This window comes from Geotrypetes seraphini, chromosome 8 (assembly GCF_902459505.1).
Source record: "Geotrypetes seraphini chromosome 8, aGeoSer1.1, whole genome shotgun sequence".
Taxonomy (NCBI): Eukaryota; Metazoa; Chordata; class Amphibia; order Gymnophiona; family Dermophiidae; genus Geotrypetes; species Geotrypetes seraphini.
The window spans coordinates 16,107,796-16,133,530 of NC_047091.1; the positions used below are offsets into that span (position 1 = coordinate 16,107,796).

The 25,735-nt window shown below is 50.4% G+C and overlaps 1 protein-coding gene across 2 annotated transcripts in view; it reads left to right on the forward strand.

Annotated features, from left to right (window-relative positions):
• Positions 1–4,369: 4,369 nt before the first annotated feature.
• The window catches only part of HNRNPL (heterogeneous nuclear ribonucleoprotein L), a 42,233-nt gene continuing 20,867 nt past the window's right edge, over positions 4,370–25,735 (forward strand). The window contains exons 1-3 of one of the 2 annotated variants that reach the window (XM_033954976.1): positions 4,370–4,537; positions 24,173–24,291; positions 25,437–25,677. In XM_033954976.1, the coding sequence (XP_033810867.1) occupies positions 4,415–4,537; positions 24,173–24,291; positions 25,437–25,677 (483 nt within the window). In that variant the 5' untranslated portion in view covers positions 4,370–4,414. The remainder of the gene's footprint in view (positions 4,538–24,172; positions 24,292–25,436; positions 25,678–25,735) is intronic. The other variant, XM_033954977.1, reaches the window with a different exon arrangement.

The window sequence follows — 25,735 nt, forward strand, 5'->3', positions numbered from 1 at the left end:
AAAGAACAGGATGATGGAAACTGAGACATCCAAATACCTCCTTCACAAGTGCTCCACCTACTCCAAACTGATCCTACAGCCGAAACGCTACCCACCTGCAACTGCACAGTGCCCACCACACACCATACTGCTCCCACACCCAAAAACAATTGTCCCACCACCCTGTAAACTGCCCCATCCCTAAAACCTACTCCTTTGTATCTGCCCCAACAAACTATGATCTGTCCTATCTCTAAAATATGCCCCTACAACTGCAATACAACCTCACATATTGCTTAATTCCCAAACACAGAGATGCACAATTACCACACCCCATAAACTGTCCAGTCCCCACTTCCCCATCCCACACACATACAGCAAAGCCAACAAATGTATTTTTGTATTCAATTTTCTATACTGTTCTCCCAGGGGAACTCAGAATGTTTTGCATGAATTTATTCAGGTACTCAAGCATTTTTCCCTGTCTGTTCTGATGGGCTCACTATCTAATGCACAGTTCTTCAATTGCTGGTCCGCGGACCGGTGATGCTCCGCAGAAAATTCCTGCCGGTCCGCACAGGACCGGCGAGATCAACATCTTCAATTTCCTGCCAGTCTGCGCAGACCGGCAAGATCGAGGAGCTATCCTTCGCGCAGGGCCAGAGAGATAATAGGGAGCCTCACACTGTGCTTTCTCCTCTCCCAGCGGCTCTCCTTACAAACGCAGCGATTGAAGAAGGAAGCCTTGGAGCTTTTGCTGAGTCGGGGCGCCTCTGATGATGCCACTTCCACTTTCCTCAGAGACGGTGCGACCCAACAAAGGACCCGAGGCTGCCTTACTGAATCGCAGCGCTGGCAAGTAAGGAGAGCTGCTGGGCATGGTGGAAAAAAAAAAAGGGACAGCTGTTACTGGACCTGGAGAGGGAGGATAGATGCTGCTGGGAGGGGAGGAGGGAAAGGAGTCTGGGAAGCTGCTGGGCATGGTGAAAAAAAAAGGGGACAGCTGTTACTGGACCTGGAGAGGGAGGAGAGATGCTGCTGGGAGGGGAGGAGGGAAAGGAGTCTGGGAAGCTGCTGGGCAAGGGGGGAAAAGGGACAGCTGCTACTGGACCTTGAGGGAGAGAGAAGGAGAGATGCTGCTGGGAGGGGAGGAGGGAAAGGAAAGGGAAGAGAGTTACTGCTGAACAGGGGGAGGAGGGAAGGGAGAAGAAAAAAGGAAGGAAACAGCTTAGGAGGGAAGGGAGAAGAAAAAAGGAAGGAAACAGCTTGCAGGGAGATTAGAGGAGGGGAAGGGGAGAGACAGGCATGAGATGGGAAGGGGGGTCAGCAGAGAAATTGAGAGGGACAAAGATGCTAGATCTGGTGTAGGAGAGAAAAAAATGAAGAGAGCAGTGAAGCTGGAGTGAATCGTGTAAAAAGGAGAGAGGGGCATAGGCTGGATGGAAAGGGGAGAGGGGCAAAGAAAGAGGACAAATACCATATGGAAGGGGGAGAGGTCAGACAGTAGATGGAAGGGGCAGATGCTGGATTGAAGAGACAGAGAGGGCAGACGCTGGAAGGAAGAGAGTGAAAAGAAGATGAAAGCAGAAACCAGAGAGAACAAAAGGTAGAAACAAATAATTTTATTTCTATTTTGTGATTAGAATATATCAGATTTGAAATATATATCCTGCTAGAGCTGGTGTTAGACATAACTGGGGACTGCAAAGTCCAGGCAGTGGCTTAGGGCTCTCTCTGACCAGTGGGGCAGTTGCCCTAGTTGCACTCCCCTCACCCTATTCCTGCTATGTGTGACTGCGGTATTCTGTTAGCATGATATTTCTGTGTAGCATTCTGTAATAATTTGGCTTATTCAGTTTTCTTGATAGTAGAGGGGATATATGTGAAGGGGAGGGGAGACAGGGGTTTTGTTGATCCTTGCTCTGTATTATTTGTATTTATAAAATGACACTTGTACAGAATATTATTTCTTTTTATACTTTAATAAAATACATTCAGTATAAAATCATAACTGAGGCTTGTGCGGATGGGATCAGATGGTTTGCGAGGACCGAGCTCGCGGAGACAGGGCGGAAACGGGGTTTTTAAATTTCAGTTCTAGTAGTTTGCCGGTCCACAAAATAATTTTTTTTTCCCGCTGGTCCATAGGTGTAAAAAGGTTGAAGAACACTGCCCTAGAGTACTTCGAGAACTGAGTGATGTCCTGGCAAAGCCGTTAGCTGTGCTCTTCAATCTTTCCCTAAGCAAGGGAAAAGTTCCCCTGGACTGGAAAACTGCCAATGTTATCCCGCTCCACAAAAAGGGTTGCAGGTCAGAGGCTAAAAATTATAGACCTGTGAGTCTCACATCAATATTGAGTAAACTCATGGAGAAGTTGATCAAGAACAGGTTGGACACATTTTTGGATGATGAAAGATTAAGGGATCCCCACCAACATGGCTTTACAAAAGGAAGATCTTGCCAATCCAACCTGATAAGCTTCTTTGACTGGGTAACAAAAAAACTGGATGAGGGTGAGTCCCTGGATATCATGTACCTGTATTTAGATTTTAGCAAGGCTATTGATAGTGTTCCACACCGTAGGTTATTGAACAAGATGAACTCGTTAGGACTAGGAAAAACACTGACAGCATGGGTACAAGACTGGCTTAGCGGCAGACTCCAAAGAGTAATGGTGAACGGTATTCCCTCAAAAATGTCAAAAGTGACCAGTGGAGTACCACAGGGATCAGTCTTGGGCCCGATGCTATTTAATATCTTTGTTAGGGATCTAACTCAGGGACTTCGAGGCAAAATTACAATATTTGCTGATGATGCTAAACTATGCAACATTGTGGTCAGAGCAACACAACCTGATAGCGCAACCAGGCCCAGCACTATGGAACAGGACCTGCTTTTATTGGAACAATGGTCCAGTACTTGGCAACTAAACTTTAATGCCAAAAAATGTAAAGTAATGCACCTTGGAAGCGGAAACCCATGCAGAATATACACCTTGAACGGTGAAAACTTAGCAAGAACCACTGCAGAAAGGGACTTGGGAGTTCTCATCCGGGAAGATATGAAAGCTGCAAATCAGGTGGAGAAAGCTTCAGCAAAGGCTAGACAAATGCTGGGTTGCATCAGAAGGAGCTTTATCAGCCGAAAGCCTGAAGTCATACTACCGTTATACAGATCCATGGTTAGACCTCACCTGGAGTACTGTGTCCAGTTTTGGAGGCCACATTATCAAAAGGATGTGAAGAGAATGGAGTTGATCCAGAGAATGGCCACTAGGATGGTCTCAGGCCTGTCCCGTTGTCCCCAAGCATAGCTTCGGGATGCTGAAATGTTCCGTTTTCAGGGGCCTGCTGAAGAAACAAATACCGTAGCAAATACAACCCCCCCCTTTTTTTTTTTTAAATCCCAGTGGCTGCCTCCTGTCCTGTCTTCCAGCAGCAGCAGAGCGGCACACCTGCCTGGTCCCACGCCGCTCACTGAATGGCTGCCATCAGTTCTCGCAAGTCCCACGAGAACTGACAGCAGCCATTCAATGAGTGGCGCAGGACCAGGCAGGCGCATGAAAAGCTCATGCCTGCCTTGTGCACCGCTCTGCTGCTGCCAGAAAACATCAGGATAGGAGGCAGCCGCCAGGATTAAAAAAGGTACCGGGGGATGGGGGGGTGTCCAGTCCTGTCCTGAGGAAAAAAAAATAAATGGTCACATTACCCTAAGACCAAGTGTGTAGCCCTCAATGGAGACTGTCCCAACTGGAGAACTTTTCAGCACCCCATCATACATTGGGCTGTTTTGGGGCTTTTTCAAGATAATTGGGTGGGATTATTAAAAAAGTATTTGGCAACACTGTCTCTCCCAAATGCCATTCTAGATTTGCTGCTAAGTGCAAGGCACTAGGGTGCCTAGACTAGCCAATTTATAGACTTGGCTTTATTGTTTGTAAAGGCTAGTCTCTGAAGTATGCAAACAAGTCTATTTTCCACATTGTATATGTGTGGCTGGGCGTCTACTAAAGCCACTACATGCAAAAATAAATCTGTTATCAGCATTCATCCTTAATACGCCCATTTTCTGTACTTCCCAAATTAAGATAAAAGAAGATGGCCGACCCCGGCAAGTTCCTTCGCAGTTACTTTCTAAAATGGGCCGATTCGTGACAACCAATCACAAAGCTTAAACAAATAATAAGAATGGTAAAGGCGGGAGTAATTAAATCAGCCAATCGGTAACAAAAGATCAAATCCAGAGCCCTCGGCCTTTCTACTCAAACGTTTCGGGTAACTGACACTTCAGTGTCACCAATCCGCAGCGAGAAATAATGACTGGCTATGCCTGCAGCCAGTAGGCAGAGGGCAGGGGGGCGGTGCTCAGTCTCAATTTCTCCCGGGCGCCATATTGCAGGCACCCTTGCTACCTACGAGACGGCAAGGTTGTGGACATGGTGAAAATGGCTGCGGCGGGCGGTCGGTATTACGGCAACGAGGGCGGCAGGGCACCCAAGAGACAAAAAACGGACAACAGCGAGCACGGAGCGAGCGGCAGCGGCGAGGCGCCGCCTGGGGTAAGGAAGGGGGGGGGCGGCCAGCCACGAGGTCGAGAGTAACGGCCGCCGGGCAGGGCCTAGCAACCGCGCCGGTGCCACTTCCCGCCCCGTTTTTAGCGATTCGCGCGCGCGCGCGGAGGTGGAGAAGAGAAAGTGAGTTCTGGCTTTCCCCGCTCTCTTCTTTCCTTATCCGTCTCTGGCTTAAAAGAAAGGAAAGTTTCACCGCGGAGGCGGGGAAAGAGCCTGATGTGCGTGCGAGCTGAGCGAAAGAGGGGAGGAGAGTGCAGGGAAGAGAATTTGTAGTGTGGGGAGGAAGGGGGGTGGGGTGAGAGTGCAAGATGTGGGTGGCGATGGAAGAGCCTGAATTGGGGGGAAGGGGAGGGGAGGACAGACATAATGGCCGACTTTTCCAAATGATGGTGAGGGGGGGGATGTGACCTTCTCAATCGGACTTTGGGGTTCAAATGTATCTATTGTAGCTACAGAGTTGGCAGCTGGGGGGGGGGAGGATGAAGATAACGCGGCTGGGCAAGGAACAAAACCGTTTCATTGGAGGAGATGGGAGGGCGGAACGATATTTTTGCCGGTTCAATGTGTATACGTTACTTCTGAATTTATTATGTTTACTGCTTGCTGCTATATTACCCCAGTTTTGTTCCTCAGTAAAGATGAATACAGGCAGTTTCCGGGTTAAGAAAGAGTTCGTCTTTTCCAAACCGTTCTTAAGTTGAATTTGCATGTAACTCGGATCCTGTACAGTACACTCTTTAAAAACATTAAAGAAACAGTCCTCAAAATAAAACACTGTAGTTAAATAGAAAGAAAATATGAGGTTACACTTTTTTTGTTTTTCATCTGTCCCATTGTTCCCTCTCCACCACCACCATATCCATCTCTGCCTCTCCCACCACTATGTCCAATATTTCTTTCTCCCTCCCTATGCCCAACAATAAACCTGCTTTCTTCATTTCCCCATGTGCACTAGCTCTTTCTCTCATTCAGACATCCATGCCCAACAATTCTTTTCTATTCCCTCCCCATCTCAGTATCTCTCACTTCTTCATTCTTCCTTCCCCCTCCCTCCTTTCTTCCATCCTTTGTCTGAAGTTTGTGCCATCTCCGTCCCAACGTGACCCTGCTTCTCCCTTCCTATACCAACGCAGTCCCTCTTCCTCTCTATCTCAACGTCTCCCATGTCACAACGCGATCCTCGTCCCCCCCCCCTTCTGTTCTGCGTCCCAAATTTGTGCCTCCTGCGTTTACCTACTCTGACCAGCTCCCTCCTCCCAACTGCACTTCTGTTGGCAAAGCTGTGAGTGGTGGCTTCTGCACATGGTCCGCTGGTCTTCGCAAAGCCACGATCAGTGGCTCCTGCACACGGCCTTCAGAGGGAAAGCTTCAGGCACAAATTTGGGATGCAGAACTGAGGGGGACGACATAGAAGGAAAGAGGAAAGTCGTGTTTGGACAGGAAGGGAGGAAGAAGGGGTGCCTTGGCACAGGAAGGGAGAGTCAGTACCTGGGTTTGTAAGTACAAGTTCAACATAAGTCGAGCTTTCTTAAACAGGGGACTGCCTGTACAAAAAAGAAGGCAAATGCAAGCCTGAGTGCAGGTATTAATTTGCATGGAAGATATGGCTCTCGCATTGCATTAAAAATGTATGGTAATAAGGGCATTAAGTATTCTGCAGCAGTGCAGAGAAGAAAATCGTGGCTTTTGGTGTGTGCACAACATGAGAAATTTTTTGCCAAGTCCAGTGTAGCTTAGAAGGGCTGGCAGATAGGATTTAATGCTAGTTTTGTCATTTTCTGGTACTAGAAGTATATGTGTTAGGGGAGAGGATGTGCTAATTTTGTCATTTTCTGGTACCAGTATATATGTTAGGGGAGAGGATTTGTTAATTTTGTCTGTTTGTTACCAGTAATGCCTGCAAGTTTAAAGGAGTGATGGGAGGTAACAGAGCTTGTGTGAATTAGAGAATGACACAGGGACAAATTTGTCCCCGTGGGATCTGACTCCGTCCCCGTGGGATCTGACTCCATCCCCGTCCCATCCCTGCAAGCTTTGTTCTCATTTGCACAAGCCTCAAACACAATTTTAAAGTACAGTGGTACATCGGTTTACGAGTGCACCGGTTTGCGAGTGTTTTGCAAGACAAGCAAAACATTCACAAAATCGCCTCAGAAACCAAGCTTGCCTTATTTGCAAGAGGTGCCTCCCGGCATGTCCTGTGCGTTGGTGCCGGTGCCCGAAGATCTGCCTCTTCTTTGCTGGGCCTTGAGCATCTGCGCATGCTCAAGGCCTGCGAGTTCACGCTCTCTCCGGTGGCCAGATGGAAGTAAGAAGTGTGTTCGGGTGGGTCTGGGGGATTTTAGATCGCGGCGGGGGTGTGTGTGTGTGTGCAGGATCACATGGGGGGGGGGCCTTCGGGGGAGCAATGTCGGTTCTCCGGGGGAAGGGGAAGGGTAGAGCAGCGCCGCTGGCCTCGGAGGGGTGGGGTGGGAATGTATCAAGCGAGTTTCCCTTAGTTTCTATGGGGAAACTCGCTTTGATATACAAGTATTTTGGTTTACGAGCATGCTTCTGGAACGAATTATGCTCATAAACCAAGGTACCACTGTATTTGAGGCTTGTGCAGATGAGGACAGATCTTGTAGTAATGGGACAGAGACACAACTTGCAGGGACCAGGATGGAGATACATCCTGTGTAATTTTCTAGTTCGAGTGTCTGCTCATATTGGCACTTGTTTGCATATAAATATTAGTCTTGCAAAAATTTTGTGTCAATTTTTTTTCAAGGCTAATATTTATATGCAGGAAGAGCAGGTGCCTGGTGTGTGCTAACATTTTTGTTCCAACATGGCAGAAGAGGCTGCTTTACTGTGAAACTTTTTTTACACGTGTGTCTGGCAGGCTCCTCCCAATTAACATGCAAGTTGGGCTGTAGCATAAAATTTACATGTGTTTAACTTTTTACACCACAGTCCCAATAGAAACTGAGCACAGGTGTATTGAAATGGGAGTGCTTGGGATTAAAGGTTCAGAACTAGCAAAAAGAGGCTGCATGGGAAATGGAATAGCATCTTAATAAGATAAAGAACTAAAAACTGGATCCCTTCCACTTGATTTTTTTTTCTAAGTTTAAATTAATAATGGAGAAAGCTCTTTAGTAATTGTACTTGTGCAAATAGTGTGTATGTGTATGGGGGCTTATTCTAGTCTTGTTTGTTTAATTATTTCTTTTGTTTGTTTAATTATTTCTTTAGTTACTGACCTTCCATTTCCTCTTGATATGGACTATATAGTTTGATAATTAGTGATGCATGCATGGATTAGCTTGGACATGCAATAAGAATGATATGCTGAACCTTAAGGTACTCTGTCCATTCTCGTGAGCATACTGCAGAAAGATGTCAATCACAGCTTTTGAATCCTTCTAGGAGTCCGCTGCCCCCCTTAAGTTTTTCTTTTTGAGGCAAGCATAAAAGGTGTCTTCTGATTCAGATGGGGGCGTCTTCAAAAACTTTGTTTCTACAGCTAGGGCCCTGGTCTTCCTCTCCTAAAATCCTTTTTCTTTTTTGGTCAGCCCTGAGGTGATTTTAAGCTGGGGTTTTTTTGTGTTTTTTTTTCCCCCCCAGTAATAAAATTCATCAGGGGTGGCCATATAGGATTTTCCATATATATAGACGTATTAATTTTTTTTTACTTCTAAAGGTGCCTGGGATGAAGTCCTCTGACTCATAGCATGCCTTGTTTGCGAAGGATGGGCAGTGGAAGAATGACCTTCCTTAGCACAGCAGCAGATGAATCCAGAGACTAGTGGGATAGCTCACATCGACCAGCAGATGGAGATAGAGAAACTGATTAACAGGTGGTCTTATAGACTGGCATTCCTCCTGTACATCCAGTATGCTCTATCTCCCAGCAGGGGTTCGTAGCTATACATCTAGCTCCTGGATTCTGGCTGTGCTGGGTGAATTTCTCTGAATTTTATTTTCTTCTGTTGAGACTAGTTCTCTTCAGAGAGAAAGGGGTGTCTGGCTGAGCGGTGCCAGCTTTGGGAGCTACACCTGGGCCCCCCCCCATGTCCCTTCTCCACCCTCCCCCCAGTGAATTGAGGGGTTTACTTGGGCTCTGCATTTTCTTCTTTCCAGTTTAAAAAAAAAAATTGTGTACAGAGCCTCCATGTGCTGTGCTGTGCCTTCTGGTCAGCTTCCAGCTTGCAACTACCAGCCATAACTTTTTCTGCTGTTTGTGCTAGGTGACCGTATTTGGGTGAGTAGAAATTACTTGTTTGCGTGTGTCTGGTGCGGTTTGATCGGCTCCTGGTGGTTATTTTTCAGAGTACTGCGTCGACGGTTTTGGCGGGCTTTCTCAGGTTTAAAAAAAAAAAAAATGGCGGCAGAGTCTGAAAAGGTGTTTGCGCTGTGGGAAGCGCAGATCACCATCGGGGCTGTGCTCTGCCGGCTGTGCAGACGCACCGGCCGAAGATTCTTTACTGCCGACATGTGCCTTGGAGTTTTCCCGCGCAGGGGAGGCACGATCGAGCTCCTCTTCGCTTGCCGTTGAGTCGGCCATGCTTCAGGGCGCGCCAGCATCGGAAGAGAGTTTGACGGCGGTGGACGCGTCGGGAGCGCTGGGGGAAGCTGCGGTTTTGCTCCAATGCGCAGGGCAGGCCGGGCCGGCAGGATTTGGGCTGGGCTCATTTTTGCCGGAGTTTATAATGATGATGTACCGTGCCTTTGTCTTGCAGAGCTCTCAGCCTGCTCAGGCAGTGCATTTGCATGCTCCTTTACTTCCTGCTACTACTACTACTTTTGCTAGTAATGCTACCATTAATCAGGTTTCCCCTCCGGTGCAGTCTCAGGCGGTGAAGCGCCGCAGACTTACGGCTGCGGAGGAGGGGGACCCTGCCCCAGTCTCCCCCCTTGTCTCTGACTCTTCCTGAGGCGCTGGAGGACGGTGAGGTACCGGAATTGGACGCGGAGGAGCCGGCAGGTAGAGACGTGGATGATCCTTCCACGCTCCGTCTTTTTCACAGGGAAGAACTTTCCTCTTTAATTTCTAAAGCTTTGCAAGGATTTAACATTTCGCAGAAGGATCCGCAGGTTTCTGGGTCCGCGAACCCCCTTATGGCAGGGATGCGTAAGCCACCTAGATCCTTTCCGGTTCATGAAGCCATGCAGGAGCTTATTGCGACACAATGGGACACGCCGGAGGCCAGTCTGCGGGTGTCGAAAGCCATGCGGCAGTTGTACCCGATTGCTCTGAATGAACTGGAGAAGTTTAAATTGTCTAGGGTTGACGCGCTGGTGGCCGCGGTCACCAAAAAGACTACGTTGCCGGTGGAGGGGGGTGTTGCGCTGAAGGATGTCCAGGATAGGAAGTTTGAATCTTTGCTTAAAATGGCCTTTGAAGTGGCAGCGGTCACATTACAAGCCGCGGTTTGCAGTTCATATGCTGCGCGTGCATGGCTGCAATGGTCTCATCTGATGGATCACATGATGGAATCTGGGAGTTCTGTTCCCTCAGAATTGGCTGATCTGGAGTCTGGTCTGGCGTATTTGGCGGATGCCTTGTATGATATTATTCGTGCTTCTGCCAAACAAATGTTTCTTTCCGTGGTTTCTTGCAGATCTTTGTGGCTGCATAATTGGGCGGTGGATGCGGCGTCCAAACTTCGGCTCGTGAAACTCCCTTTTAAAGGTCGTCTGTTGTTTGGGGAGGATTTGGATAAGTTGGTGAAGGATTTTGGTGATTCCAAAACGCAGCGGTTGCCAGAGGACAGGCCTAGACCGCCTTTGAAAACCTCGTCTGCCAGACCTCGCTTCAGGGATGTTAAGAGAGATAGGCCGGGTAAGCCGTCCTTTTAGCCCGCTTACAGTTCCTTCGCTAATTCGAGACCTAGATTTCCACAAAAGAGTTCCTTTCGTGCAGCAAAACCCCCGACAGGTCAGCCGCGACCGTTCAAGAGCCAGGCCGTAAGACTAAAGTGGGACGGATTTTCCATGGAGATCGGGCCCTGAGTCAGCAAGTCCGGAGTCACCGGGAACGTCAACCGATCGCCTGCTGACAGCTGCATCAGGTCCGCGTACCACGGCCGACGTGGACAATCCGGAGCCACCAGGATCACCCTGCTCGGAAAGAGATATGCAGTGCAACACCCAACCTATCATCGGCCAAAGAGGAAACACATAAAAGAAGGCAACCCGGAGGCCACGGAAGAGCCAACGCGTCCACCCCCTCCGACTCCCGTTCCTTGCGTCTGCTGAAGCTATTCTGACCAGGTTATTTCCACTCTTCTTTGAGCCAAAAAGATTTCTACCTCTGCCTTCTATGCTATGAGAGTTTTCGAGCCTGGTGTGGGGCGAAGGTTCTTTCGCCCTTCCAGGCGTCCCTGTCGGCTATTGTTTCCTTTCTGCAGGAAGGCGTCGCCAAAGGGTTGGCCTATAATTCCCTGAAGGTTCAAGTGGCGGCCATTGCTTGTTACAGGGGACGGGTTTCTCGTTCAGCGCTAGCGCCTCAACCTGATGTTGTGCGATTCCTGAAAGGGGTTCACCATATTCGGCCTCCTGTAAAGAGAACCTTTCCGGAGTGGAGTCTTAAGCTTGTCCTTGGGGCACCCTTTGAGCCTTTGTCTAATGCTACTCTGAAGGATGTCACGTTGAAAACGGTGTTTTTGGTGGCTATGGCTTCAGCCAGACGGGTGTCAGAGTTACATGCTTTATCTTGCAGAGATCCTTTATCCCAGGACAAGCAGGCAGGTATTCTCACTAGTGGGTGATGTCATCAGACAGAGCCCCGGTACGGACGTCTCACAAGCACGTGTTGCTTGTAGAAACTTAAAGTTTCTAGATGCCCGCACCGCGCATGCGCCGGTGCCTTCCTACCCGGAGATCCGGGCGTGTCTCCTCAGTTCTTTCTTTTCCGCGGAGCTGAGAAGTTCAACTTCATCATGCGCTAGCTGAATTCAGTTAAATTTGCCTTCCTTGTCCGCGTTTTCGCCTTTCTTTTAATTACAGTTAACAGTTCTTTTATTTTCGTAAAAAAAAAAAAAAAAAGAAGATTATTTCCTCCGGCGGGTCGAACGGGCCGGCCACGTGGCTCAGGCCCACTGGCTTCGACCTCGCGGCGGAGATTTTCCGGCCTATGTCCCGGCCAACCACCGGGTTTAAAAAGTGCAGCAAGTGCCAACGCGCGATTTCACTCACGGACCCTCACTGGCGCTGTTTGCAGTGTTTGGGCCCTGACCACATCCCGAAATCGTGCGGGCCTTGCTCTACCCTTACGGCACGCTCATTCAAGCGGCGTTGCCTATTGTGGGAATCGATGTTCAAGATGGACACAGCTAAGGATCCCACAGCCTCCACTTCATCTGATACCTCCCCGGTTCGGGCGAAACCGGCATCGACCACCCCTGCATCGAGTGTGGTGAAACCGGCATCGCTCGCCCCGACACCATCCACGAGCTCGACGTCGGTGCCTGCCCCGGTCTCCTCGGTTCAGGTACCTCTTCCTTCCACAGTGCCACCAATGGTCATCAAAGTGCCGAAAGCTGCTAAGCAGAAGCACTCGACCTCGAAGGAGCGCGATGTCCGTGCAGGAGGACCCCCTTTCGGTGCGGATCCCTCCCTATCGGCTTCGCTACGGTCCGTGCTGGAAGCTCAATTCGTTGAGCTCATGCAGACCATCGGACCCGGGCTCATCGCTGCCATACAGGGTGACCTCCCGGTACCGACCCAAAGGGGCGGTCCGCCCCCTCCCCCTCCCCCACACCGTTCGACCTCGACAACCGACGAGGACGAACGGGGGAGGGCGGCGATGCCCACGCGGCAAACCTCGCTTACCGATATGCCGCCATTAGAACCCATTACGCCTCCGCGCCAACATGGGACCAGACCCCCGCTCGATACTCGAAGCCCTGGGCATAGTCAGGAAGAGTTCTTCCGCACTCCTTACCAGACTTGGGTAGCATCGCAAGAATCCGCATCGCAAACCCAGTTGCGATCCACCGCTTCCAGCCCTATCCACTTGGGGGCCTCGGGAGACCATGCGATGCACACACGATCCCGATCCCCGTCCCGCCACCGAGACGGGCACCGATCGAGACACTCATCCTGGCACTCCTCACGCCATTCGGAGGTGTCACCGCAGAAAAAACTGCAACGTAGGGGATACTCCTCAACAGAGGCGTCCCCTCCGAGGGGCCCGGAGTACGAGGAGACACCGGTACCCGATTCTCCTTGTCACTCCCCGATGTCCACAGACCTGGAGGCCTCATCCTCCTCCAGCCCGTCCCACAGACCGACGCTGGCGGAACAATTGTCCTTCTCATCATTCCTCCGACAAATGGCGGATGATCTGGACGTGACCCTTGACACGGGCTCCAGATACTCCAAAGAGTATCTGGACACCATGCACTTACCTAACCCTCCAACGGAGTCGCTCCGGCTCCCCTTGCATAAATTACTGGACCAGACCTTCATGCAGTGCTTCGAAACGCCGTATTCCATACCGGCGATCCCCAGCAAACTCGATGCTCGATACCGCATCGTGCACCATAAAGGGTTCGAGGGCCCCCAACTCTCCCACCAATCCCTATTGGTCGAGTCCTCCCTCAAACGCTCTCATCCCTCCCAGGTCTACGCTTCTGTACCGCCGGGCCGAGAGGGAAGAACGATGGACAAATTTGGTAGAAAATTCTACCAAAACTCCATGATGGCGTCACGGGTGCTAAACTACAACTTCTTTTTCTCTTCCTATCTGGAGTTCTTCTTGCCGGTACTCCGCAAGTTCACTCCGTTCATAGACAACCAAGCTCGATTCGAGTTCGAGGAAGTGGTAGCCTCCCTCTCCCAATTACGCCTCCAGCTGATGCAATCCTCCTTCGATGCATTCGAACTCTCGGCACGCGCCGCCGCAAGCGCGGTAGCTATGCGTCGCCTGGCATGGCTCCGTACAATCGATATGGATCCCAACCTACAGGACAGACTCGCCAACGTACCATGTGCTGGAGCTGACCTGTTCGATGAGTCTATCGAAACTGTTACCAAGAAGCTGTCGGATCATGAAAAATCCTTTCAATCCATCCTACGGCCCAAACCCAAACCTCAACAGTCTCGACCTTCCAGGCCACCCCTGATTTACCAGCGGCGTTACATGCCCAGACAAACGCCCGCGGCGAGACAGCCTGCGAAGAGACAACCCCCCCAGAAGTCTCAGCAAAAAGTCCAGCCACCCGCTGTACCTAAGGCTCCCCAGCCCTTTTGACGCCCCTCCCGGGAGCATAACCTCGGCCTCTCCCATAGGGGGCCGCCTCCATCTTTTTTACCACAGATGGGAGGCCATAACCACGGACCTATGGGTCCTCTCCATCATAAGAGAAGGATACTCCCTTCAATTCCACCGGGTCCCCCCGGACCATCCTTCAAGAGAGTATCCTTCAAGCTCGACGCAGACCTCCCTTCTTCTTCAGGAAGTCCAAAACTTACTTCAGCTTCGGGCGGTCGAGACGGTCCCGTCAGACCAATTGAACCGAGGGTTTTACTCCCGGTACTTCCTCGTCCCGAAGAAAACGGGCGACCTGCGACCCATTTTAGACCTTCGGGCCCTCAACAAGTTCCTGGTCAAAGAGAAGTTTCGCATGTTGACTTTGGCTTCTCTATACCCCCTCCTCGAGCAGAACGACTGGTTATGCTCCCTGGATCTCAAAGAGGCCTACACTCACATCCCCATTCACCCGGACTCCCGAAAGTTCCTCAGATTTCGGGTGGGAAATCTGCACCTACAGTATCGAGTGCTACCATTCGGCCTATCTTCGTCCCCCAGAGTCTTCACAAAGTGCCTGGTGGTAGTGGCCGCAGCACTCAGGGACAGGGGTCTACAGGTCTTTCCATACCTCGACGACTGGCTCATCAAGGCCCCGTCAGCCCCAGAGGTCACTTCGGCGGCCTTGGCTACAACCTACTTCCTCCAGAATTTGGGCTTCGAGATCAACTTCTCCAAGTCCCATCTACAACCTACCCAGTCCCTCCCCTTCATCGGAGCGGTCCTGGACACCACCCGACTCCGAGCATTCCTGCCCCGGCAACGCATGGAGTCTCTTCTTCACCTCTGCCAGTCGGTGATCACTCACCAATCCATACCGGCGAGACAACTGATGGTACTCCTGGGCCATATGGCCTCCACAGTACACGTGACACCCTTTGCCAGACTCCACCTCAGGATCCCCCAGTGGACCCTGGCATCACAGTGGAATCAGACATCCGATCCACTATCCAAACGCATCGTAGTCACACCTGCTTTTCGGCAGTCTCTACTTTGGTGGATGACCTCTTCGAATCTATCCAGAGGTTTGCTGATGCACTCTCCCCCCCATCAGAAAGTTCTCACAACCGACTCGTCGAATTACGCATGGGGGGCCCACCTGGAGGGTCTCCGCACCCAAGGATTCTGGACCAGTGCGGAAAGACTACACCAAATCAATCTATTGGAACTCAGAGCCATCTTCAATGCGCTCCAAGCTTTCCAACACCTACTTCACGACACGGTAATCCTCATTCGCACAGACAATCAGGCTGCCATGTATTACATCAACAAGCAAGGGGGCACGGGCTCGTCCCTCCTTTGCCAGGAAGCTCTACGAGTCTGGGACTGGGCGGTGCGCCACAATGCCTCACTCAGAGCAGTATACATCCAGGGGGAGAACAACGTCCTAGCAGACAAACTAAGCCGTCTGTTACAACCGCACGAATGGACTCTCCATTCCAACCCCCTTCACCAAATCTTCACGCAATGGGGGACGCCTCAGATAGACCTCTTTGCGGCTCCCCACAACGCCAAACTGCCTCAGTTTTGCTCCAGGATCTACACTCCTCATCGCCTCGAGGCAGATGCTTTTCTACTGAACTGGGGGAAACGATTTCTATATGCGTTCCCACCATTCCCGCTGATCCAGAAGACTCTGGTCAAGCTGAAACTCGAACGGGCCACCATGATTCTAATAGCCCCTCGGTGGCCCAGACAACCTTGGTTCTCCCTCCTACTTCAACTCAGCAGCAGGGAACCAGTACCACTTCCAGTGTTTCCTTCACTACTTACTCAACATCAAGGATCACTACTTCATCCCAACCTGCAGTCTCTCCACCTGACAGCTTGGTTCCTCTCAACGTAACCCCTCACCAATTCTCACAAGAAGTGAGGGAAGTCTTGGAAGCTTCCAGGAAGCCCGCCACTCGTCAATGCTACTCCCAGAAATGGACCAGATTCTCCTCATGGTGCGTTTCTAAGTCAAAGGAACCCCAGCGAGCTTCCTTATCCTCCGTGCTGGACTATCTCCTGCACCTATCTCAATCTGGGCTCAAGTCCACATCCATACGAGTCCACCTGAGCGCTATTGCGGCGTTCCACCAACCTCTACAAGGGAAACCCCTCTCGGCCCATCCGGTGGTCGCCAGATTTATGAAAGGACTCTTCCATGTTAACCCTCCTCTCAAACCACCCCCAGTGGTTTGGGACCTCAATGTAGTCCTTTCCCACCTCATGAAGCCCCCGTTTGAACCACTCAACAGGGCCCCTCTGAAGTATCTCACCTGGAAAGTTCTTTTCCTTGTAGCCCTTACGTCCGCTCGCAGAGTCAGCGAGCTCCAGGCATTGATGGCGGACCCACCATTCACAGTATTCCACCATGACAAGGTGGTCCTCCGCACTCACCCGAAATTCCTGCCTAAGGTGGTCTCCGAATTTCATCTCAACCAATCCATCGTACTTCCAGTATTCTTCCCTAAGCCTCATTCTCACCACGGAGAATCGGCCCTTCACACTCTAGACTGTAAACGTGCCTTGGCTTTCTACCTGGATCGCACCAAGCCACACAGAACCACTCCTCAACTTTTTGTCTCCTTCGACCCTAACAAGTTGGGAAGACCCGTATCAAAGCGCACCATCTCTAACTGGATGGCGGCTTGTATCTCTTTCTGCTATGCCCAGGCTGGATTATCACTCCCTTGTAAGGTCACAGCCCATAAGGTCAGAGCAATGGCAGCCTCAGTAGCATTCCTCAGATCAACACCAATCGAGGAAATTTGCAAGGCTGCCACCTGGTCCTCGGTTCACACATTCACCTCACATTATTGTCTGGATACCCTATCCAGACGGGATGGACAGTTTGGCCAAACAGTATTGAAAAATTTATTCTCTTAAGTCGCCAACTTCCCCTCCATCCCACTGAGGTTAGCTTGGAGGTCACCCACTAGTGAGAATACCTGCCTGCTTGTCCTGGGATAAAGCAATGTTACTTACCGTAACAGTTGTTATCCAGGGACAGCAGGCAGCTATTCTCACGTCCCACCCACCTCCCCTGGGTTGGCTTCTCAGGCTAGCTACCTGAACTGAGGAGACACGCCCGGATCTCCGGGTAGGAAGGCACCGGCGCATGCGCGGTGCGGGCATCTAGAAACTTTAAGTTTCTACAAGCAACACGTGCTTGTGAGACGTCCGTACCGGGGCTCTGTCTGATGACATCACCCACTAGTGAGAATAGCTGCCTGCTGTCCCTGGATAACAACTGTTACGGTAAGTAACATTGCTTTTTGCGCATTTCGGATGCTGTGTCTGTTGGGACGGTGCCGTCCTTTCTGCCTAAGGTGGTTTCTTCCTTTCATGTGAACCAGTGTTTATTCCTCCTGGCTTTTCGGCGGGAGGATTGGGGGGAGCGCTTCTCTTCATTGCGTTTCCTGGATGTGCGCAGGATTGTTCTTCATTATTTGGAGGTGACTAATGCCTTTCGTCGGTCGGACCACCTATTTGTGTTGTTCGCTGGCCGGAACAAAGGTATGCCCGCGTCTAAGGCTTCCATTGCTCATTGGGTCAAGGAGACGATTGCTTTGGCGTACTTGATAGCGGGGAAGCGGTTGCCGGAGCAGCTTCGTGCTCATTCGACTCGAGGGTTGGCTGCGTCTTGGGCGGAGTCCGGAGGTCTTTCCTTGGAGGAGATTTGTTGTGCGGCTTGGTCTTCTGGGAATACCTTTTCGAAGCATTACCGGTTGGATGTGGCAGCCCTTGCGGAGGCTAGTTTTGGCGCTTCAGTTATTGCGGAGGCGGCGTTTGCTTCCCACCCAGTTTGAGTTTTGCTTTGCTACATCCCACTAGTCTCTGGATTCATCTGCTGCTGTGCTAATGAAGGAAAAATTATGTTCTTACCTGTTAATTTTCTTTCCTTTAAGAGCAGCAGATGAATCCAGAGCCCCACCCTTTCTGCAGACGATATGTCAGGTTTCTGTGTGGCGTACTTCAGTTATTCAGGTAATTTCAGGTTATTGTTTATAGTTGTATTCTGTATTTTCCTATTTGTTATTCGTTACTGGAAAGAAGTTTTTTGGATGCTCATTTTTCCTATATCTGGATGCTTGGGCAAGGAACATTACTGGATGTACAGGAGGCATGCCAGTCTATAAGACTACCTGTTAATCAGTTTCTCTATCTCCACCTGATGGTCAATGTGAGCTATCCCACTAGTCTATGGATTCATCTGCTGCTCTTAAAGGAAAGAAAATTAACAGGTAAGAACATAATTTTTCCTTGTGCCACTTTGAGTTTAGCTGCCACATGGCTGCTGGGGAATGGTTTTGGAGCCTATTAAGGGATCGACTTCCCCAGGAGCCCCAGAACAGTGGCATGGTATTCCAAACTGCAGCCAAAGAAGAAGTGTCTCCTCCCTTCTAAAAAGGAAGGAGAGTTGCCTACTAAGGTTTTTGCTCCAGAGTTCATTAATCTGCTCTGGCAGGTGTATGCACATGTCCAAAATATGCAATTTCGGTCTGCTGAAGAGCAACCCTCGGTGCACACCTCTAGGAATCCTATCCTATGAGCGCTTCTTCTATGGGAGTGGAGCTCTTCCCTGACTGTCAGTTGTACAGGGATTTAGGGGGACAAAAGATCCCCTTACTGTCTCAAAGCGAAGCCTCCCTGTTGGGAGATTCAGCCTCCTGCGTTGAGGATCAGGATGGAGTCACAGCTGAGGATCCAGGAGATGATCCCTCCATACGCAAACAGTTCAAGTCTTCGGCCCTGCCAGACATTGTGAGCTCAAGATTGATCCGCCTCAGCTCCAGTCGTCTTGGTATTCTCTTTTGAGTGGGGTCTGATCTCGGCCCACATCCTTTCCATGGCACCCAGACATGAAACTTCTGGTTACAGAGCCCTGGAAGGTCCCAGAAGGCATGCTTAAAGGGGCGAAAGCCATGAGTAGGCTGTATCCTCTGGATCAAGAGTTCCAGCAAATGTTTGCTATGCCAAAAGTACGTTTTTACTCGATGAGGGAGGAAATACAGTGGTGCCTCGCATAACGGACGCCTCGCACAGCGAACGCTGCGCACAACGAACTTTATGTCTTGATTCGTACAACGAACTTCGTTTCACACAACGAAGTCGCAGGAGCTGCATCCTTCCGCGCAGGCACTGCGCTTAACTGCCCTCTCTCCGCCTGGCTCCCTCTTGCCCCCCCCCCCCGACTCCCCGACACGATCGGGGCAAGAGGGAGCCCAAGCCCTCTTGCCCCCCCGACTCCCCGACACGATCGGGGCAAGAGGGAGCCCAAGCCCTCTTGCCCCCCCCGACTCCCCGACACGATCGGGGTAAGAGGGAGCTCAAGCCCTCTTGCCCCCCCGACTCCCCGACACGATCGGGGCAAGAGGGAGCCCAAGCCCTCTTGCCCCCCCGACTCCCTGACACGATCGGGGCAAGAGGGAGCTCAAGCCCTCTTGCCCCCCCCGACTCCCCGACACGATCGGGGCAAGAGGGAGCCCAAGCCCTCTTGCCCCCCCGACTCCCCGACACGATCGGGCCAGGAGGGAGCCCAAGTCCTCCTGGCCACGGCGACCCCCTAACCCCACCCTGCACTACATTACGGGCAGGAGGGATCCCAGGCCCTCCTGCCCTCGACGCAAACCCCCCCCTCCCCCCAACGACCGCCCCCCCCAAGAACCTCCGACCGCCCCCCAGCCGACCCGCGACCCCCCTGGCCGACCCCCACGACACCCCCAACCCCCTTCCCCATACCTTTCTGTAGTTGGCCGGACAGACGGGAGCCAAACCCGCCTGTCCGGCAGGCAGCCAACGACGGAATGAGGCCGGATTGGCCCATCCGTCCCAAAGCTCCGCCTACTGGTGGGGCCTAAGGCGCCTGGGCCAATCAGAATAGGCCCGGGAGCCTTAGGTCCCTCCTGGGGGCGGAGCCTGAGGCACATGGGCCCAACCCGACCATGTGCCTCAGGCCCTGCCCCCAGGAGGGACCTAAGGCTCCCGGGCCTATTCTGATTGGCCCAGGCGCCTTAGGCCCCACCAGTAGGCGGAGCTTTGGGACGGATGGGCCAATCCGGCCTCATTCCGTCGTTGGCTGCCTGCCGGACAGGCGGATTTGGCTCCCGTCTGTCCGGCCAACTACAGAAAGGTACGGGGAAGGGGGTTGGGGGTGTCGTGGGGGTCGGCCAGGGGGGTCGCGGGTCGGCTGGGGGGGAAGGTCGGAGGTTCTTGGGGGGGGGGCGGTCGTTGGGGGGAGGGGGGGTTTGCGTCGAGGGCAGGAGGGCCTGGGATCCCTCCTGCCCGTAATGTAGTGCAGGGTGGGGTTAGGGAGTCGCCGTGGCCAGGAGGACTTGGGCTCCCTCCTGGCCCGATATTGTCGGGGAGTTGGGGAATCGGCGGGGCAAGAGGGCTTGGGCTCCCTCTTGCCCCGATCGTGTCGGGGAGTCGGGGGGGCAAGAGGGCTTGGGCTCCCTCTTGCCCCGATCGTGTCGGGGAGTCGGGGGGCAAGAGGGCTTGGGCTCCCTCTTGCCCCGATCGTGTCGGGGAGTCGGGGGGCAAGAGGGCTTGGGCTCCCTCTTGCCCCGATCGTGTCGGGGAGTCGGGGGGGGGGGCAAGAGGGCTTGGGCTCCCTCTTGCCCCGATCGTGTCGGGGAGTCGGGGGGGCAAGAGGGCTTGGGCTCCCTCTTGCCCCGATCGTGTCGGGGAGTCGGGGGGCAAGAGGGCTTGGGCTCCCTCTTGCCCCGATCGTGTCGGGGAGTCGGGGGGGCAAGAGGGCTTGAGCTCCCTCTTGCCCCGATCGTGTCGGGGGTGCCAGGGACCACACGGAGTCACCCACCGTACCACCCGATTCGGGTAAGCGCAGGTATCGGTGGGTGGCTTATTTGCGGGGGGGTGCCTTATTTTACATTTTTTTCTAAAAAGGGGGGGCTGTCTTATTTGATGGCCCTGTCTTATCATCGGGGAAACACGGTAGAAAAAAAAAAAATGAACAGTTAAGTCCCAGTTTTTGCCGCTGAGACTCTGCCCTCTCTCACTGTAAAATTAGACTCTACTTAGTCTGTCTTTAAATTTAAAAAATGTGTGTTGTTTTAAAAAACAATTATGTTTTTAGATGTATCTAAATAAAAATAATAACCAAAAATTTATCTTTTTTTATGTCATCTTAGCATATTTTATGCTGCAGAACGAATTATTTTTTTTTTACATGTATTCCTATGGGAAAACGCGTTTCACATAACGAACGTTTCACATAACAAACTTGCTCCTGGAACCAATTAAGTTCGTTGTGTGAGGCACCACTGTATAGTGAAGGATACACAGGACTGCAGAGTGGGAGGCAGTTTGAGGCCCTGAGAGTTGAGGTGGCGTCTGCTACTTCTTTTGTAGCATGTGCCTGTCATTCACTGTTATGAACTCTAGACATGATGACAGCTGAGCCATCACCTTGGCTTGTGCTGGCAGAAGTTGACTATGTGGCTGATGTACTTTATGATGTAATTAGTCATGGCAAGAGTCTCTGCATATTCCACCTCCAAGGCTACACTTAGTAGGCTCCCCTTTGAGGGACAGATGTTTTGTGGCAAAGGCCTGGGTGATCTTATGACCAGTGTTCAAGATCATCCCTTACAGGACTTGGCTAGAAGCCAGAACCGGAGCTCCTTTTCGAGGGCCCCAATGTTTTTGCTAGTATACCTCAGGAGGCTGATCTCGGAGAAACTATCAAGGTTCCAGACAGGTATTCTGGAAGCCTTAAAATTCAAAATACAGTGGTACCTCGGTTTACGAGTGCACCGGTTTTGCAAGATGAGGAAAAAATTTGCAAAATCAGCGCCTCGGAAACTGAGCTTGCCTCGATTTGCGAGCGGTGCCCACCGCGATCCGGCATCCCCCCGCTCGCGTCGCACTCCCCCGCCGCGATCTGAAATCACTCAAGGCCCAGCAAAGAAGAAGATGCAGAACTTTGGGCACCGGCGTGTCCTTTGCGTTGGTGCCGGTGGCCAGATGGGGGTAAGCAGCGTGTTCGAGTGGATGCTGGGGGATTTCAGATCACGGCGGGGGGGGGGGGGGGGCAGGGGCGACGCGAGCGGAGAGATGCTGGATCACGGGGGGAGGGTGCCAGATTGCGGGAGAGGCCTTCGGGGGTGAGCAATGCCAGTTCTCGGGGGGGGGGAACATATCAAGCGAGTTTCCCTTAGTTCCTTCCCCACTTTCTCTCTGTTGCACATTTGTCATGGGGTTGTTTGCCTTGCAGAGATACCTGCTTTGATATACGAGTATTTTGGTTTGCGAGCATGCTTCTGGAAAGAATTATGCTCGTAAAACAAGGTACCACTGTACCGGTTCCCAGGCCACATAGGCAGCCAATAAGCTGCAATGACACCAGCCCTCCAGCTGCACTTCAGAAAATTGGTGGTCAGCTCTTGGATATTGTCAGGAAAGGTTAAAATAGTTTGCATACCTTCTGTTAAGACTGGCTTATAGATTTTCCAGCAGGCCAACCAGATCGGGCAGTCCAAGGCCGGGCAATGTTAAACAGATTGCTGGATACAGTTGCAAAAGAACTCTTGGCCAATTACTTGATATACTTTGTCATGCCCAAGAAAGATTCAGACATTTCTGGATCTCAAACATGCCAATGCGGCTCTGAGGGCTCCATGTTTCTGGATGAAGAAAGTGAGATCTGTCATTGCTGCAGTTCAGCCAAGAGAGTTTCTGGCCACGCTGGATTTGACGGAAGCTTATCTCCACATTCCAATTTTCCTGGCACACAGAACATTCCTGAGATTTCACGTGTTGGAGAATTGCTATCAATTTACAGCACTGCCATTTAGGCTGGCGGTGGCATCCCTGATGTTCACCAAGTGAGGGTGGTATTAGCAGCTCATTTACACAGGCCAGGCTAACTAGTTCATCCTTAATCTAGACAATTGCCTCATTAGAGCCTCCTTTTGAAGAGTTTAGAAAGAGCAGTGGCAACACTTTTGCAAACTTTGCAGAGTGCGAGCTGGATTGTAAGCTTTCGAAAGAGCCAATTAGTCTCCAGTCTTTGGAATACCTGGGAGTTCTTTTCAACACAGCAGAAGGCTAAAGTTTTCTACCAGAGATACATAGACAGAAATTTTGGAAGCAAATTATGAACCTCTTATCACAGCCAGTGCCTGCAATGTGGCACTACCTACAGGTTCTGGGCTCAATGGCATCTGCCATAGAAGTAGTGCCCTGGGCAAGGGTGCATATGTAGCCACTTCACGATGCACCATTGGAAGAGAGATGTAGATCTGCAACATGGTCTTCCCTGCACATACTCACTAAATTCTATAGAGTACATGTAGATCCACTTTTGGATCCTTGGTGCTGAAAGCAGGCTTCTCTCCCACCTAGGTCTTCGGAAATTGCTTAGGTATTCCTATTGCACTGGAAAAAGAGATTAGGTTCTTGCCTTGATAATATCTTTTCCAGTAGATGGGAATGGTATGCTGACCCCCCCTTCCCCTCCGGGCCTGTTAATTTCTGATGCATCTGTTTCTGCCTTAGGCTTCATTGTGTTCTTCATTGCTAAACTCTGCCTGTCGAGGTTATAGGTTCAGAATCAATTTGCAAATAGAATCTAAAGAGCTAATTGAACCCTATTAATATTCAATCTGTTGCTTTTATTTGATGTGTTACTGTTCAATGGTAAAGTTAGTTCATTTATACTTTACTACAGTTTCATTATTGATTGTTGTAATGTTATATGAGCAGATCAGAATCTTAGTTTTGGGGAGTTCCTTGTGTCCCACCTTCTGTCTTTTACTCTAGAGCAGGGCTGCCCAAGTCCGGTCCTCGAGATCTACTGGCAGGCCAGGTTTTCTGGATATCCAAAATGAACATGCATGAGAGATTTGCATACCAAGAAGGCAGTGCAGGCAAATCTCTCTCATGCATATTCATTCATTGTGGATATCCATAAAACCTGGCCTGCCAGTAGATCTCGAGGACCGGACTTGGGCAGCCCTGCTCTAGAGCTTACATGCTTTGGAACGAACTGAAGGGGGCAGCAGACTTCAGGGAGGAGGTTTCAAAAGCTGTGATTAACATCTTTCTATACTATGCTTGCAAGAATGGACAGAATACCCTGAGGTTCAGTATACCATTCCTATCTACTGGAAAAGATATTAAAGTAAAATCCTAATCTCTTTTTTTTTGGTTGCTGGTGTTTTATTTCTTTATTGTTTTTTCTTTGAGATGTAATTTTGAAATGTCAAGAAAAAAATTAGCACCTGTTTGAATTTTGGTTATTTGATAACAGAAATTTAGATGTAGAATTGCAGCTTTTGTTTAGGATTACAATCTAAGAAAATAATTTCTTATAGGAGACTTATGATGATCCTCATAAAACTTCTGCTTCTCCTGTGGTCCACATCAGAGGCTTGATAGATGGAGTTGTGGAAGCCGATCTTGTGGAGTCTTTGCAAGAGTTTGGACCTATTAGGTAATTGAAACATATAACCTTATCCTTTTTTGGATATTTAGTATTCATTTGTTTCATATTAAGTGGGCTAGCCCATTGACTTAATGGCAGAACTGGGCACTGTCCTATTGGAGGGTCCCTGGTTTGATCCCCAGATCAAGTCTTCCACACACTGGGTTAGTTTGGATTCAGGTAATAGTGTTCTAGCTTCTCAGTGAGGAGGAACTGATCATTGTAACTTAAAGGTTACTGGATATAGCACTCATGACGGACTTCCTGGCTGCAGGACTGTTACTACAGTAACCAGGGTAGTAATGGTGGGAGAGAGGAGGCTATTAAAATGAGAGAAATTCCCAGATAGCTGTGAATAGAGAGGCACATAGTGCCAAGATTCTGACGCTGGATCCAGCTGAGTGAATCAGAAGAAAAAGAGAGAGGGAACTACTGAAGAAAAAAAACAGCTTCCATGTACATAAGAACATAAGAAGTTGCCTCCGCTGAGGCAGACCAGAGGTCCATCTCGCCCAGCGGTCCGCTCCCGCGGCGGCCCATCAGGCCCATTGCCTGAGCAATGGTCCCAGACTATCCCTATAACCTACCGCTACTCTTATCTGTACCCTTCAATTCCTTTATCCTCTAGGAACCTATCCAAACCTTCTTTGAAGCCTTGTAACGTGCTCCGGCCTATCACAGCCTCCGGGAGCGCGTTCCATGTGTCCACCACCCTCTGGGTGAAAAAGAACTTTCTGGCATTTGTTTTAAACCTGTCTCCTTTTAATTTTTCCGAGTGCCCCCTTGTACTTGTGGTTCCCCGTAATCTGAAAAATCTGTCCCTGTCTACTTTTTCTATACCCTTCAGGATCTTGAAGGTTTCTATCATGTCTCCTCTAAGTCTCCGCTTTTCCAGGGAGAACAGCCCCAGCTTTTTCAGTCTGTCAGTATATGAGAGGTTTTCCATACCTCTTATCATGTAGCTGCATGGGCCTTCCCAGTCTGGATAGATAAGTGTTTGAATACTAGAAAAGGTTGTGCTGCTAAATCATGTACTACAATTAATTGCATTATTCACTCTAATGGTGTGTTTTCTGTGGTGAAATAGTAATATGTGATGGCTTCTTGAATTTGTATGCTTAAATTCTGTTGAAATGTGGCACTTTCTTTTTCAGTTATGTGGTGGTGATGCCCAAAAAGCGACAGGCCTTAGTGGAATTTGAAGATATTCTTGGTGCTTGCAACGCTGTGAATTATGCTGCTGACAACCAGATCTACATAGCTGGACATCCAGCATTTGTGAACTATTCTACGAGTCAGAAAATATCACGCCCTGGTGATTCTGGAGATGATTCTAGGGGTGTGAACAATGTGCTCCTTTTCACCATTCTCAATCCTATCTACTCCATTACCACAGTACGTAGGAGCCTTTTACACTTTATGTAAAACATTTTTAACCTTTTCCTATCATAAT